General features: G+C 47.1%; 1 protein-coding gene across 1 annotated transcript in view; it reads left to right on the top strand.

The window, feature by feature from the left end:
* Iqgap1 (IQ motif containing GTPase activating protein 1) overlaps positions 1-13,626 on the top strand; it is a 92,804-nt gene that overhangs the window by 50,866 nt on the left and 28,312 nt on the right. The window contains exons 14-23 of the mRNA XM_021168910.2: positions 32-156; positions 2,612-2,775; positions 7,468-7,558; positions 7,716-7,883; positions 8,496-8,638; positions 11,655-11,825; positions 12,535-12,618; positions 12,709-12,780; positions 12,872-12,941; positions 13,290-13,498. Of these exons, the coding sequence (XP_021024569.1) occupies positions 32-156; positions 2,612-2,775; positions 7,468-7,558; positions 7,716-7,883; positions 8,496-8,638; positions 11,655-11,825; positions 12,535-12,618; positions 12,709-12,780; positions 12,872-12,941; positions 13,290-13,498 (1,297 nt within the window). The remainder of the gene's footprint in view (positions 1-31; positions 157-2,611; positions 2,776-7,467; positions 7,559-7,715; positions 7,884-8,495; positions 8,639-11,654; positions 11,826-12,534; positions 12,619-12,708; positions 12,781-12,871; positions 12,942-13,289; positions 13,499-13,626) is intronic.

The raw sequence follows: 13,626 nt of genomic DNA on the forward strand, positions 1-13,626 counted from the left end.
ACCCTGTCTTTTTTGATTTGGGCTGGGGCAGGTATCTCGATGAGCTGATGAAGCTGAAGGCTCAGGCACATGCCGAGAATAATGCATTTATTACATGGAATGACATCCAGGCGTGTGTGGACCATGTGAACCTGGTGGTCCATGAGGAGCATGAGCGTGAGTAACCGTCATGTCCCCTCAGATACGTTACTGTTGAGATGGTGTGGTTTGGGGCAGGGAAGATGGCTCGGTCAGTAAAGTGCCTGCCCCCTAGGCATGAAGACAAGAGTGCAGATCTCCACCACCCAGGTAAAGATTGGGTGTGGCAACAAACATCTGTCACCCCAGCACTGGGGAGAATGGAGGCAAGAGACAAGACACTCCCTAGATGCTCATCAGCCAGCCAGCCTAGTGACTGGGGGAAACCTGACGTCAGCTTCTGACCTGAGTGCATGTCCACATATCTGCACATAACACCTACCTGCAGCAGGCAGAGGCACACAGTGCTCTCACACACAAACACATACACACACACACACACACACATATACACACAACACACACACACACACACACAAAAGCTGGTTCTAAATACTACTACAAGGGCTTTTGAATGAAATATTGAAATACAAATGTTTATATATTTACACATGTTTGTATAATTATATAAAACTCAACCAGCTAAGGTTGGGTACTGTTTTCAGTACACTTATTATTGGCTGTGTGTCCAATACATAAATTTTGGACCAGTAGTGGGGGTGAATACCTTTAATCCTAGCACTCAGGAGGCAGTCTCTAGGTGGATTGCTCAGTTCAAGGCCAGCCTTGTCTATACAGTGAGTTCCAGGTCACAGAGCTACAAAGAACAAAAACAAATAAAAAATTGGGGGAGGTGAATCAAGCATGATCTGTTATAGCTATAAGAGTTAACTATATAGCATGTAACTACATAGTATATAACAAGAGTGCTAATAAAAACTGCCTGAATTGTGACATCTCGTACAGGTTGAGGGCACAGTCTTCCACAAGTCCACTTGTGGTCAGACACCAGCTGCCTGTTCAAACTAGGCCTCTCTTCTGCAAAGTTGAGGATTCCCTCTGCTGCCTCGGGTTTAATGGCTTTAAAAAGGCTCATAGGACTCACAATCATGTGAGACTCAGGATTACAGTGTGATTATAAAGGAGGCAAAGTTGAAAGCCAGGGAGGGTTCTGAATGCAAATCTGCTGTGGCCTCTCCTCCCTGTGTCACCCTCCTGAAGATAATCACTGGTCGGGGACTCACCTGAGCTTTGGGTAGCCAGAGTTGACTCCATTACCTACACATGATTGGCTGATTACTGACCACAGGTCTGGCAGTCAGGAGGCCCGGCTGAAGCTACTTGACTTTTTAGATCCTGTGTGGTCAGCCCTGCCTGAAACTGTCCTGAGGCCCACCATAGGATGCTTCCGTTGGCACCCGTTCAGGGGTGGTGGGAGGCACCATAAATGACATGCTCTTCAGGGTTCCCTTCAGAAACCAGGCAGAGACCAGCCAAATACACAGCACAGCACAGTCCTCCCCAAAGGAGCCTCGCTGCCCGAGCCGGTGTTTCCAAGTCTAAGTTGAATCTCCTGTGAGAAACGCTTACTGATTTGTGGGAAGAGATCAGAGAGGAATGGGAAATCCTGGGCTTAGGTCTTCACTCTGCCCTTCATCTGTTGTGTAATCCTGGGGAGGAGTCTCCACACCTCCCGCTTCATTCACTAAGAATGATGGATGACTTTGACTGCGCATCTGAAGGTTTCTGAAAGCTGTGAAGCCAGGTTCATCTCCCTCATCCCTTCCTCAGCATGAGGTGGCCCAGGCTCCCGGTGTCAGCACCCAGGAGTCCTGGGCAAAAGCCGACCTGAGCTTTACAGAGTGACCGAAACTAAAAAATCCCCACCACTTTAACGCTTTAAAAATGAAACAGAAGAACCCACGCTCCTGTAGGAATGGATAGGGTGAGGGAGTATAGATTAAACAAATATTAAATTTGTTTAATTAAATTCAAATATTATCTTTTGAAATACAGTGCTGCTTGGGGCTGGAGAAATGGCTCAGTGGTTAAGAGCACTGACTGAGCCGGGCTTGGTGGCGCACACCTTTAATCCCAGCACTCGGGAGGCAGAGGCAGAGGCAGGCAGATTTCTGAGTTCGAGGCCAGCCTGGTCTACAAAGTGAGTTCCAGGACAGCCAGGGCTATACAGAGAAACCCTGTCTCAAAAACAAAAAACAAAACAAAACAAAAGAGCACTGACTGCTCTTCTGAAGGTCCTAAATTCAATTCCCAGCAACCGCATGGTGGTTCACAACAATCCGTAGCGAGATCTGGCGCCCCCTTCTGGAGTGTCTGAAGACAGCTACAGTGTACTTACATATAATAAATAAATCTTTAAAAAAAAAAAATACAGTGCTGCTTAATTGTAGTTTGAGTCATGATTGCTCTCAGGTGAGTTCACGGAGTTAGCGTGTTTTTTGCTGATCTTGAACTTGTGGCCCATATGATTCTCTTTTGCCAACCTCCCGAGTAGCTGAGACTCTAGGATTGATTTTTTTTTTCTCCCCAAAATTTCTAACTACAACATAGCCTCTTGTCTTTGTGTCCTTAGGGATTCTGGCCATCGGCTTGATTAATGAAGCCCTGGATGAAGGGGACGCTCAGAAGACTCTGCAGGCCCTGCAGATCCCTGCAGCCAAGCTCGAGGGCGTCCTTGCAGAAGTGGCACAGCACTATCAAGACACGCTGATCAGAGCAAAGAGAGAAAAGGCCCAGGTGAGCTACCCCCCACCTCTAGCTCTCCACCCCCCATCCTTGCTGAAGTTGTTCGGGTTAATTGAAATATAAGATCCTGAACAAGTCAGACAAAGTATTCAGTTACATAAACTTTCAGAAGCAAATGTACCTGGGTGATTGACGTCTACATTGTATAGCAAGAGTTATCAGCACCCAAGACTCTCACTCATGTCCCCCCTGTCCATACCCATTCACTCCCCATTTGGTGGCCCCCACTATTGCAGTTAGACACTATAGTTGACTTTGGCCCTGTATTTAAGTGCATCCATACACTGTGCATTGCTGTGGCAGGCCTCCTTTCTCTAACATGCTAGTGACATTCATCCACAGACGGTGCTGCTCAGTGATGGAGAGCTTGCCTGGCATGCATAAGGCAGTGCGTCTCCTCCCCTACACCTCAAACAAAACCAAAAACCAGTCATGTATAGATTAAGGACAGCCATTAGTGGGTCAGAGGAAGAACATAGAAGCTGAACTTTAATGGAGAAAACCATAACTCTTGCTTTACAATACTTTTATTAAGATATAATTCACGGGGCTGGAGAGATGGCTCAGGGGTTAAGAACACTGGCTGCTCTTCCAGAGGTCCTGAGTACAATTCCCAGCAACCACATGGTGGCTCACAACCATCTGTAATGACATCTGACGCCCTCTTCTGATATGTGAGAAGATAGGATAGCTACAGTGTACTCATTTTATACATAAAAATCAAAACAGAGATATAATTCTTATACCATATAACTCACCATTTTAAAATGCACGTCAGTGGTTTCCAGTATAGTGCTAGAATTGTGAAACTCTCACAGTCACTCTTAGGGTGTTACCATCCACAGAAGAACCCTGTACCTGTTAGGGGTCCCTCATTGCTCAGTCTCCCCCAGCCCTGGGCAACCATCAGTCTCCTGTTCTATGGATTTTGAATTCAGAACACTTCATATGATGTATTGACCTTTGTGATTGGCTTCATTTAACTTTGTCCAAGTTGTAGCCTGTGAGTGGTGGCATTTGAAGCATTTCATTTGCTGTGGAAAGGAGAAAAGGGGTAAGGTGGCTACAGGGAGCCTGGAGGAACATCCTGGCGCGCACACTGCACTTCGGGTAGAATTGTCTTTTTTTAGGCATTTGTTAGCTTCCAAGTCCTACAAACCATCTAGGGAATAGCATTAAAAATAGTTATTGAATTCTAAATTTAGCAAGCACAAAATTATACTTTAAATTTAGTCTGTAGCTGGGTGTGGTGGCACATGCCTGAGCCCCAGCTCTGCCAAGGAGAAACCACATCAGGAATTCATGCTTGCTCTCAGCTACACAGTTAGTTCAAGGCTAGCTTGGGCTCCATGAGACCCTGTCTCAAAAGTCGAAAACCATCAAAACCCCACATAAAGTATATCATGTGCAGTTCTCTCGGTGCTACCTTTGTGTCTGTGGTGATCCCGGGGCTTAGAGGAGTTTACCAGAGAAGCCATGTCTCCTGGGCCCTTATTTTGTTGTGCATCCTTTGTCACTGGCAAGTATCCGTCCCTTTGAAGGAGCCCTGCTGGCTTGGCATTACCTTGCCACCCTGTTGCAATACTCACTTCTCTCTCCCTTTTTCTTGTTAACTTTCCCACTAGAGCATCAGAACTGACCTGTCTTCAAGTTGACTTTTTCCCTCCTCCTACACAATCAAATCTGCTTGAGTTATTGTACTTTCTGTGTTTAAGAGTGTGGTTTCTCTCTGTTGATGCTGCTAGGTAATGTTGTCATACTTTAGGGCCTGCCGAAATCCCCACTAATTCTTTAACATATATAGAATAGCTGATCCGAGTCTTTGCCCACAAGTTCAGCTTGAGGCACTTCAGTGGTAGTATCTGTCGTCTGGTGGGTTTGTATGTCTGTCCAGTCCCTGCATGCCTTATTTTTGTTGTTGCTGTGTGTTTTATTTGGCAACGAAACATTCTACTGATAATGTGTTAACTGCAGAAATCAGATTCCTGCCCTCAAGCATCACTTGTTTGGTGTTCTAGGGTTTTTGTTGAGATGGGGGCTTGCTTCAGTGAGATTGCAGGTGCGCAGCTGTTCATGGCTGAATTCTGTGAACTGTCTTTGTCATGTACATGCAGGAAAATCTCCCTAATCAGCTTGTGATTTGCTAACAATTGGACAGGTGTCCTTGAATCCCTAGACCCTGTAAAGCCTCCCTGCCCTGCTGAGGGGCCTTTGTGCTTTCCGCTCAGTAGGCAGGCTATTTACAGCTGTGCAGCTTTCTCTCCAGGCTTGGTCAGACACTGGAGCTTAGAGCTTTCAATTTTATTGGAATATAATTTGCAGGCCATATGATTCATCATTATAAAACGTGTGTCATTGTTTCCCCTGTGTTCACAATCACTTATAGAAGAGTCTCTGCACTCCACCTGTACCAGGTGTGGCCCTCTTGGTTCCTATCCAGGGCAAGGGTCTCACAGCTCACACCTCTTCTCCAGATTTGCCTTCTCAGTGTTTTTGGTTAGTGGTGGTGGTGGTGGTGGTGGTGAGACTGTACATTATCACCGCAAGCATCAGTGATGCTAAACAGCTGGGGAAGGCCCTGGTCATCCAATGAGAATAAGGGATGGGGGGCGGGGAGCACTGGTGACCTCCCAGGGAGCACTGAATAGGTTGTGGGAAGATGGAGCAGCACGTTCTTTCTCACTCAGTGGGAAATGCCTTTGTGTCAGCTCTGTTGCAAACCTTCCTTGGGACTTGTCAGTTTAGAAAAGCTAATCCATGCTATTTTTAGCCAGCATTTTTAGTGAGAAGTTTCTTAGAAGTCCGGAGTTTGCATTTCATTTCTTTCCTTACTTGAAGTTGGTGCCTTTGGAGCACTTTGTAAGAATGAATCACCAGTCCCTGGGTAGGAGAATCTGAATGGCCAAAGTGAGCATCGCTTTACTGTTATGTACATGTGTGACTTTTAAAACTCTCTTCCCATCTATCTGTGTACACACGCTTGTGTGTAGCCAACAGGAACTAGGTATAGCACATGCCAGACCAATTTCTATTCATTCTCTTGCCTTTCATACCTTAGCTCCATTGTTTGGTCCTTATGTGTGAGGATTATGTGCGAAAGGAAAAAAGGTTAACCGTAGCTCTTTGTTTTACCCTCCATAGGGCAGTGGGGGACAGGACTGTGAATAATCAGAACTTTCAGAGCTCTCTTCCCCTGCAGGGGAAGGCTCTCCCTCGGCCTCCCAGCTCTGCTGATAGCTGATTCTTCTTGGAATCCATGTGAGATCAGCCTAGCAGTGAACCCGCAATGGCTGGATTCCAGCCCACAGAAGTGCCTTTGCTTTGGTCGGTAGCGTTTGTGGGCAGCTTCTCTTGCAGACTAGGACCATCTGCCCTGTTGCCTCTGACTTCTCAGCTCTTGGAGTCACAGCCTGTGGCTGCCTCATTGTGGCTTCACCCTGCAGTTGATGTTAGCATTTACAGTACTTTGAGGACTCGGAATTGTGTGTGGCCATTCCCCATCTTCAGTATATGTAACATGAACACATAAGGAAAAATATTTGAGGGGAGACAAGAGACCAGCAAAGGGGGAATCAGGGAGGGTGGAGTTGAATAATAAAATGGTATATGCATTAGAATCCTATATTGATCAAAAGATGGCCTAGTCGGCCATCACTAGAAAGAGAGGCCCATTGGACATGCAAACTTTATATGCCCCAGTACAGGGGAACGCCAGGGCCAAAAAATGGGAATGGGTGGGTAGGGAAGTAGGGGGGAGGGTATGGGGGGCTTTTGGGATAGCATTGGAAATGTAATTGAGGAAAATACGTAATAAAAAAATATTTAAAAAAAAAAAGAATCCTATATTGAACCCTTATATGTTAGCTTAAGGAAAAATAAACTATAGCAAGAGTGAAACAAGCCAGTTCTGCTCCATCACCTCTGACACAGGAGTCCGCTCAGACTGCACAGCTTTTCTGGCTATCTGGTGACCATTCATTAGAATCCTGTGTGTGCACATGTGTGTTTAGTTTCCAGCAAATGATTTAAAATGAAAGGCTTAAGCAGGGCATGGTGGCATACACTTTTAATCCCAACTTTTGGGAGGCAGAGGCAGAGGCAGGTGGATCTCTGAGTTTGAGGACAGCCGTGTCTACAGAGTGAGTTCCAGGACAGCCTAGGCTACACAGAGAAACCTTGTCTCAAAAAACAAAGCAAAACAAACAAAAAAGAACTCTTTCAGTGGCAGTAACTCCAGGTTTTAAATCTGAGAACGAAAAGGATCCGGTTACATAAGACATAAGCGTTAGCTGTATTGGAGAATTTGAGCTGCCTCTGTGTGTGTTTCAAGGAAGGGCAAAGGAGGCTTTCTGGACCTTGTGTATTAATACACATACTCTGGCCTTTGTCATATGGTACAAGTTCCTGAGTCCCTTCCCAGTGTACCTGCTCCTGCGCCTTCCACGGCTGTCAGCTTCCTGAACAGTTTGATTCGCCTTCATTCATTCATCCATTGCTTACATTGGAGCCATTTCCTGTTTAACTTTAGGACAGGGTATTTGATGCCTGGCTCTTTTCATTCACTTAATTCACAGCTCATCTGTGGAGCTTTTTCTTCTGTAGCTGAGTCCCAGAAGGCCCTCATCACACATACCCTGATGTTCACCATGGCTTTCGTATTGTTTTGCTTTCAATCATATGTAGGAAACACAGGATGAGTCAGCTGTGTTATGGTTGGATGAAATTCAAGGTGGAATCTGGCAGTCCAACAAAGACACCCAAGAGGCACAGAGGTGTAAGTATCCATGTGTCCGTTGTCTGGCTCATGTGTGGGTGGAGGGTGAGGTCAACAGGTCCTGGGCAGGGTAGGTGGCCAGTAGGTATGCTGGGTGAAGTCATGTGAACACAGACAGCTCCTAAATTGCTCCATTAATAACTCTCTTCCGAGACAGTTGCCTTAGGAATCTCTGCCATCAATGAAGCAGTAGACAGTGGTGATGTTGGCAGAACCCTGAGTGCCCTACGTTCTCCCGATGTTGGCTTATATGGAGTGATCCCCGAATGTGGGGAAACGTACCAGAGTGACCTTGCTGAAGCCAAGAAGAAGAGACTAGCAGCAGGTGGGTCATGGGGGGTGCATATGTCCATGAGCTAAGCTCTTGAGCATATGAGGAGACAGATGTAGGCCAAGATACGCAGTGTGGATAAACAGTATTTAGGCTCCCTTTGCAGGAAATAGTCCTAAACTCTGAACGCTTGTAGATAGCTGCGTGAATTAGACCAGTTTTATTGAGAGCTCGGAAAGGATCCGAGATACTTGGCTGTTCGCATTTCCTAGGATGTCAGCAGCTCTGACTGTCTGAGTCTGTGGACGGCTGACAGAAGTTCACAGCAGAGAAGGTGTTGTAGCTCTCTCATTCCTGAACGGTAGTGCTGAAGGGTGCATGGCCGTCTTTTCTGGACAGTGTTCTGACTGCAGGATTTAGACAGAGGAATTGTAAGAATAGTATGACTGGTTCTGTGATGGACCCTCCTAGGCGATATGACATGCATGACATAGACCAGACATTACTCAGCCAAGGCTCGGGGGACACACGAGATGTTCCTTTACTGTTGGATCCAAGGAACGGGTTTTGGAAAGTGTGTAGGTTCTCAAAGCTGACCAGAGTGATCAGTGTGGGGGTGTGGCTCTGGGTTACTGTCTTTCCCCCTCTGTTTTCTGCCAACAACAGGAGATAATAACAGCAAGTGGGTGAAGCACTGGGTGAAAGGCGGCTACCATTACTACCACAATCTGGAGACGCAAGCAGGAGGATGGGCTGAGCCCCCAGACTTTGTGCAGAATTCTGTGCAGCTTTCTCGAGAGGAGATCCAGGTAGGCCACCTTTCTTCACACAAGAAAGTCTGAGAGAAAGTGCCTCAGGGTTACTCTTGGTTCAGAGGAGAGGTACTTGTGGCTGGTAGTCCTGGACTCCAATGTAGACTGTGCAATGAGTAATTTGGAAGTAATCATGTTTTAGTGGTTGGGAGGTGATGAAGTCTGAAATGGAAAACATGTCAGTTGTACAACTCAGTGAGTTTCACTCTGTGGTTCTCCATGGCTCTGCCTCCTGGCCTTTCATTGTTGGGGAAACATCAGGCCGAGAACAGAGCCAATGAGTGCAGGCAGAGATGGGGCTCTAGCACAGTACTGTCTGTCATGTTAGGGAAAGTTTAATGCTGTCCTGGAGGAAGGCAAACCAAGAGACATTTTAAACAGGTGAGTAAAGAGGAAAGAATGTTTGGGACGGAGAGGGGAAAGTCACTGAGGATGGAAAAGCCAGGACCTTGTGTGGAAAGATACACATGCGGCTGTCTGGTGGGGGTGCAGCTGAAGGGACCTCAGTGAGGGAGGGACCAGTGCTGGGCTGAGGACCTCCTTAGGCACAGCCAGGCCTAGACAGCGCTTTACATGTGGGTCCTGAACTGATGTACAAGACGGGAGTGATGGTCCTCCCTGACTTTAACACACGACCTAATCTCTTACTCCTCCAAAGCCAGTGACTGGCAAGTACTTCACCCCCCCATACCCGACTCTGCACTTGTCATCGTATGGGACAGGCACCCTTCAAGTGCCCTCAGGAGGGAAGTCTCTCACCGGCATGTTATTGCCTAATGTCTGTTACCTTCCTCTCTGGTTCCTGCGAGTCTCACAGTTTGTGTTATTATACTTAACCCAGATTTAAAGTGCTGGGTGTGGGAGTTGATCCTGAGGGTCTAAGGCAGAGCTTGGGAGGCCACATTTCTAACAAGTTCCCAGGCAGTGTTGCTGCTGAGACTCTAAGGACTGCTTGTGAGTATTGGCCCACATCCAGGTCATGTCTTCCTTACCCAGAAATAAAGAAGAAAAGGAAGCCAACCAACCATGACAGTTCACATCTTCAATCCCAGCTCTGTGGAGGCAGAAACAGGCAAAACTCGGTGCATTTGAGACCAGCTGGTCTACATAGTGAGTTCTAGAACATCCAGGGAGACAGACAGACAGACCCTGTCTTCTAAAAAAGAAAAGAGAAGGCAAAGCCCATAAGGTTCATCTGATTTGACCTAGCCCGCATTCACACCCTGTCTAAGTGCCTTGCAAGTTAGTCTGCCCCAGGACACTCTCTGTTGCCATCTACTTGTTAGCTCCCAGGGGGAAGCCTGGCATCTTTAGTGAAAATGCCTGCCTTGGTATCTGGCACAGTCTCTGCATTGTCAGATGCCTTTAGGAAGTCTCTGCAAACCCTGCAGTTGTCTGCAGACCTCTGCCTCTGATGCCCCTCAGAATCTCTCCTGCTGCCTTGTCTCTGCTTCTCCCTTGGCCATCAGCCCTCTGTCACTCCTTCACCTTATGGGGTGATTAGAGAGGACACTGTCAGGCACCAAGTCCAACACCACCATGGTCTCATTTGAACCTGTGACCCTGTGTTGTGACCCTTGATCCATACCGCCATATTTAGACCTTCCCCACACCAAGAAGGTGACCTTCCATCTAGAAGCCCAGATACTTCAGACAGTGAGGCAGAAGAATAGAAACTGAAATAAGGGGTTAAAAGGGGCTGGTGACACTATGGACCTCAGCCGTTCAGGGAGGTTATGGTGGCCTCAGGACATCAGAGCTCCAGGAGCCTGCAGGCTTGGTGCTCCCTCATTAGAACATCCTCAAGAACAGCTTGGAGTGCTGCCCACCAGAGGGAAGCAGAGAGAAAAGGGAGAGCAACAGGACATGCTCTCAGCTCCCCCTTGTGAGCTTTCCAAAGCACTTAGCATACCGAGATTTTGGTGTGCATGCTAGGGCCCCAAAAAAGTCTCTAATACTAAGGAAAGAAAGAACGGGCGCTTTGGCAGGTAATCGGGTACATGGACCTTCCTAAACCACCTCGCAGCTGAGCTGCTGCCTCAGTCAAGCCCAGCCCCTCTTACTGGGGTCACAGTAGTAGCATTCTAACTCACCTCGTTCTACTCGCCTGCAGATTCTTTCCCATTGTGCTTGTGTGTGCACATGTCCGCATATGCATATATAATCCTATAACCTACACATATAACCTATATATAAAATATATATAACCTGTAATTGTGGTACTTGGGAGTTTGAAGCAGAATGATAAGAGATAAAAGCTAGCTCAGGCCACATACCAAGACCCCATCTCAAAAACAAAATAAAAATAACTCTGTGTGTGTGTGTGTGTGTGTGTGTGCAAGCGCGCGCACGTGAGAGGGGAGGTGTTTGTGTGTTGGGGGATGGCACACATGAAGACAACTGTTTCTCTAGTCTGTTAGCTGTTCTACCAACCATGCTTTTTTTTTTGTAAGATTTATTTATGTATATGAATTTTTTATCTGTATGTATACCTGCATGCCAGAAGAGGGTATCAGATCCCAGGGTAGATGTAGTAAATCACCATGTGGTTACTGGAAATTGAACTCAAGACTTCTGGAAGAGCAGTCAGTGCTCCTAACCTCTGAGCCATCTCTCCAGCCCAGTGCTGTTTTTAAAAATAAATTTGATGATTTTATTCCTCTATTCAAAAGTTTTCATCATCTGTCGTAACAGTCGAAGCCCCCTGGGCTGCTGAGCAGTGTGCGTTGGGGGGCATCCTGCATACTTTACTTGTAGGTTTTTCACTAGTGCTTTGTGCCAGTGTGGATGGGGGTCATGGATACAGGAATGAGGAATGAATTAAAGGCCTAGCTTCTAATTACTTAGTTATTAGTGAGTCAGCCTGACCCTGGGACCCACACCTGAGGTCTTCATGCCCAATCCTCAGCTGACTACTTGGCCATAGGTGGATGGAGAGTGGAGGCAGCAGTGGGCTTAGGTGATGCTCTGTGTCTCTTCTCTTGTCCCTGAATGTGACCAAATGCTTTTTCAGAGCTCCATCTCTGGAGTGACCGCTGCATATAACCGAGAGCAGCTTTGGCTGGCCAACGAAGGCTTGATCACCAAGCTGCAAGCCTGCTGCCGCGGGTACCTCATTCGACAGGAATTCCGATCCCGGATGAACTTTCTGAAGAAACAGATCCCCGCTATCACCTGCATTCAGGTACTTCCTACAGCGAGCGGGCCTCTAGAACAGGAGGAATAAACTGTCACTCTAAAACTGAATGTGTGAGTGTGTTTCTGTGACCTCTTCTCTCATATGGGGGCAGTAACCTCCTGTTTGTGACGTTACATTACTGTGCTTTGGTAGCAAGAAGCATTAGTGAGCACCACGTCTGTGGATTGTGCCTTCACCTCTGTAGTGCATATGATAGTGATATAGTCTAGTCACAGTAGATAAAACAATAGCGCTTCAGTAACAGTAATGGAAAAATTGAATTAGGAATTTGGCTCCATTGCTGCTAGACACTGTGGGTCTCTTACGTTTCCTTATCTGTGAAATGTGGTACACTACTGTGTATCTCCCTCACCTATAAAAGTAAGGGTGACAAATAAGTGAATCGATGTGACTCTCTTTAAGATGTGACAAGTGTGGGCTAGGAATACAGCTCAGTGCAGAGCACATGCAGAGTGTACACAAGGCCAGACATTAGGTCCCCAGCACCAAAGCTCCCAGACAAAACTGTGTGCTGTTGTATCAATGTCAGGGAAGTAGAACATGGCGGCTGTGATCTCAGGGAGGTGTGGTCTCTTCCTACAGCGTCATCAGGAAATTGTGCTTGGAGAATAGCAAGCTGAGGGTTTTGTTTGTTTGTTTTAACTTTCACCGATTCTTTGAAAATAATGCCATGTATACTGTGCGGTGCCTTTAGTCACAGTGGAGAGGATACAAACAGAAGAAGGCATATCAAGATCGGCTGGCTTACCTGCACTCCCATAAAGACGAAGTTGTGAAGGTATGGTAGCCCAGCAGGGTTTGTCCATGTGGGGTACAAGCCTGACGTGTTAAAAAGGCCGCTCTAAGTTCCAGGATCCCTTTTCCACAGATTCAGTCCCTTGCCAGGATGCATCAAGCTCGAAAGCGCTACAGAGATCGCCTACAGTATTTCCGAGACCATGTAAGTAGCCTAGGACAGCAGGCTGCTCAGGTGGCATCTTCTGTGTATGCGATGGCCAAATTGAGTAAAGAATTTCTTCTTTGTCCCTTAGATAAATGACATTATCAAAATCCAGGCTTTCATTCGGGCCAACAAAGCTCGTGATGACTACAAGACTCTCAGTGAGTAGCCATGGCTCAGCGGTGAAGAGCTGAGGCAGTGCTTGGGAGCCCTCAGGTCCTGGGCGCACTCCACGGATCTCTTTGGTTGTCCTGAAGGCAAGGCTTGGGAAGGGAGCCACTTGTGATTAAGCCCCCTTGCTAACACGTGGCTAGTTGTCTTGCTGCTTGCCGATGTAGCCCCTGTGGTAACAGCAATAACCCGACTACGGACTGCACTTGACGGTTGTCTGAGCACGTTCAAACCTAAGCATTAATATCTCGTGTGTCACTAGAGCTTTGAGACAGTACTGACCCTTCTCAGACTTAGAATGTTCCTGGTAACTCAGTGATCCATATTTTCTTTGTCAGTCAATGCTGAGGACCCGCCTATGATTGTGGTCCGAAAGTTTGTCCACCTCCTGGACCAAAGTGATCAGGACTTCCAGGAGGAACTTGATCTTATGAAGATGCGCGAGGAGGTCATCACCCTCATCCGTTCCAACCAGCAGCTGGAGAATGACCTCAACCTCATGGATATCAAAATCGGACTGCTGGTGAAGAACAAGATCACACTGCAGGTGTGTACTGGGCTGCCTCCCTCTTCCCAGCAGAGGGTGCAGTCCAGCCTTATCTAACAGGGAGTGTGCAGTCCAGCCTTATCTAACAGGGAGTGTGCAGTCCAGCCTTGTCTAACAGGGAGTGTGCA

Source organism: Mus caroli, unplaced genomic scaffold (assembly GCF_978045245.1).
Source record: "Mus caroli unplaced genomic scaffold, Mus_caroli_1 scaffold_8, whole genome shotgun sequence".
NCBI classification, from domain to species: domain Eukaryota; kingdom Metazoa; phylum Chordata; class Mammalia; order Rodentia; family Muridae; genus Mus; species Mus caroli.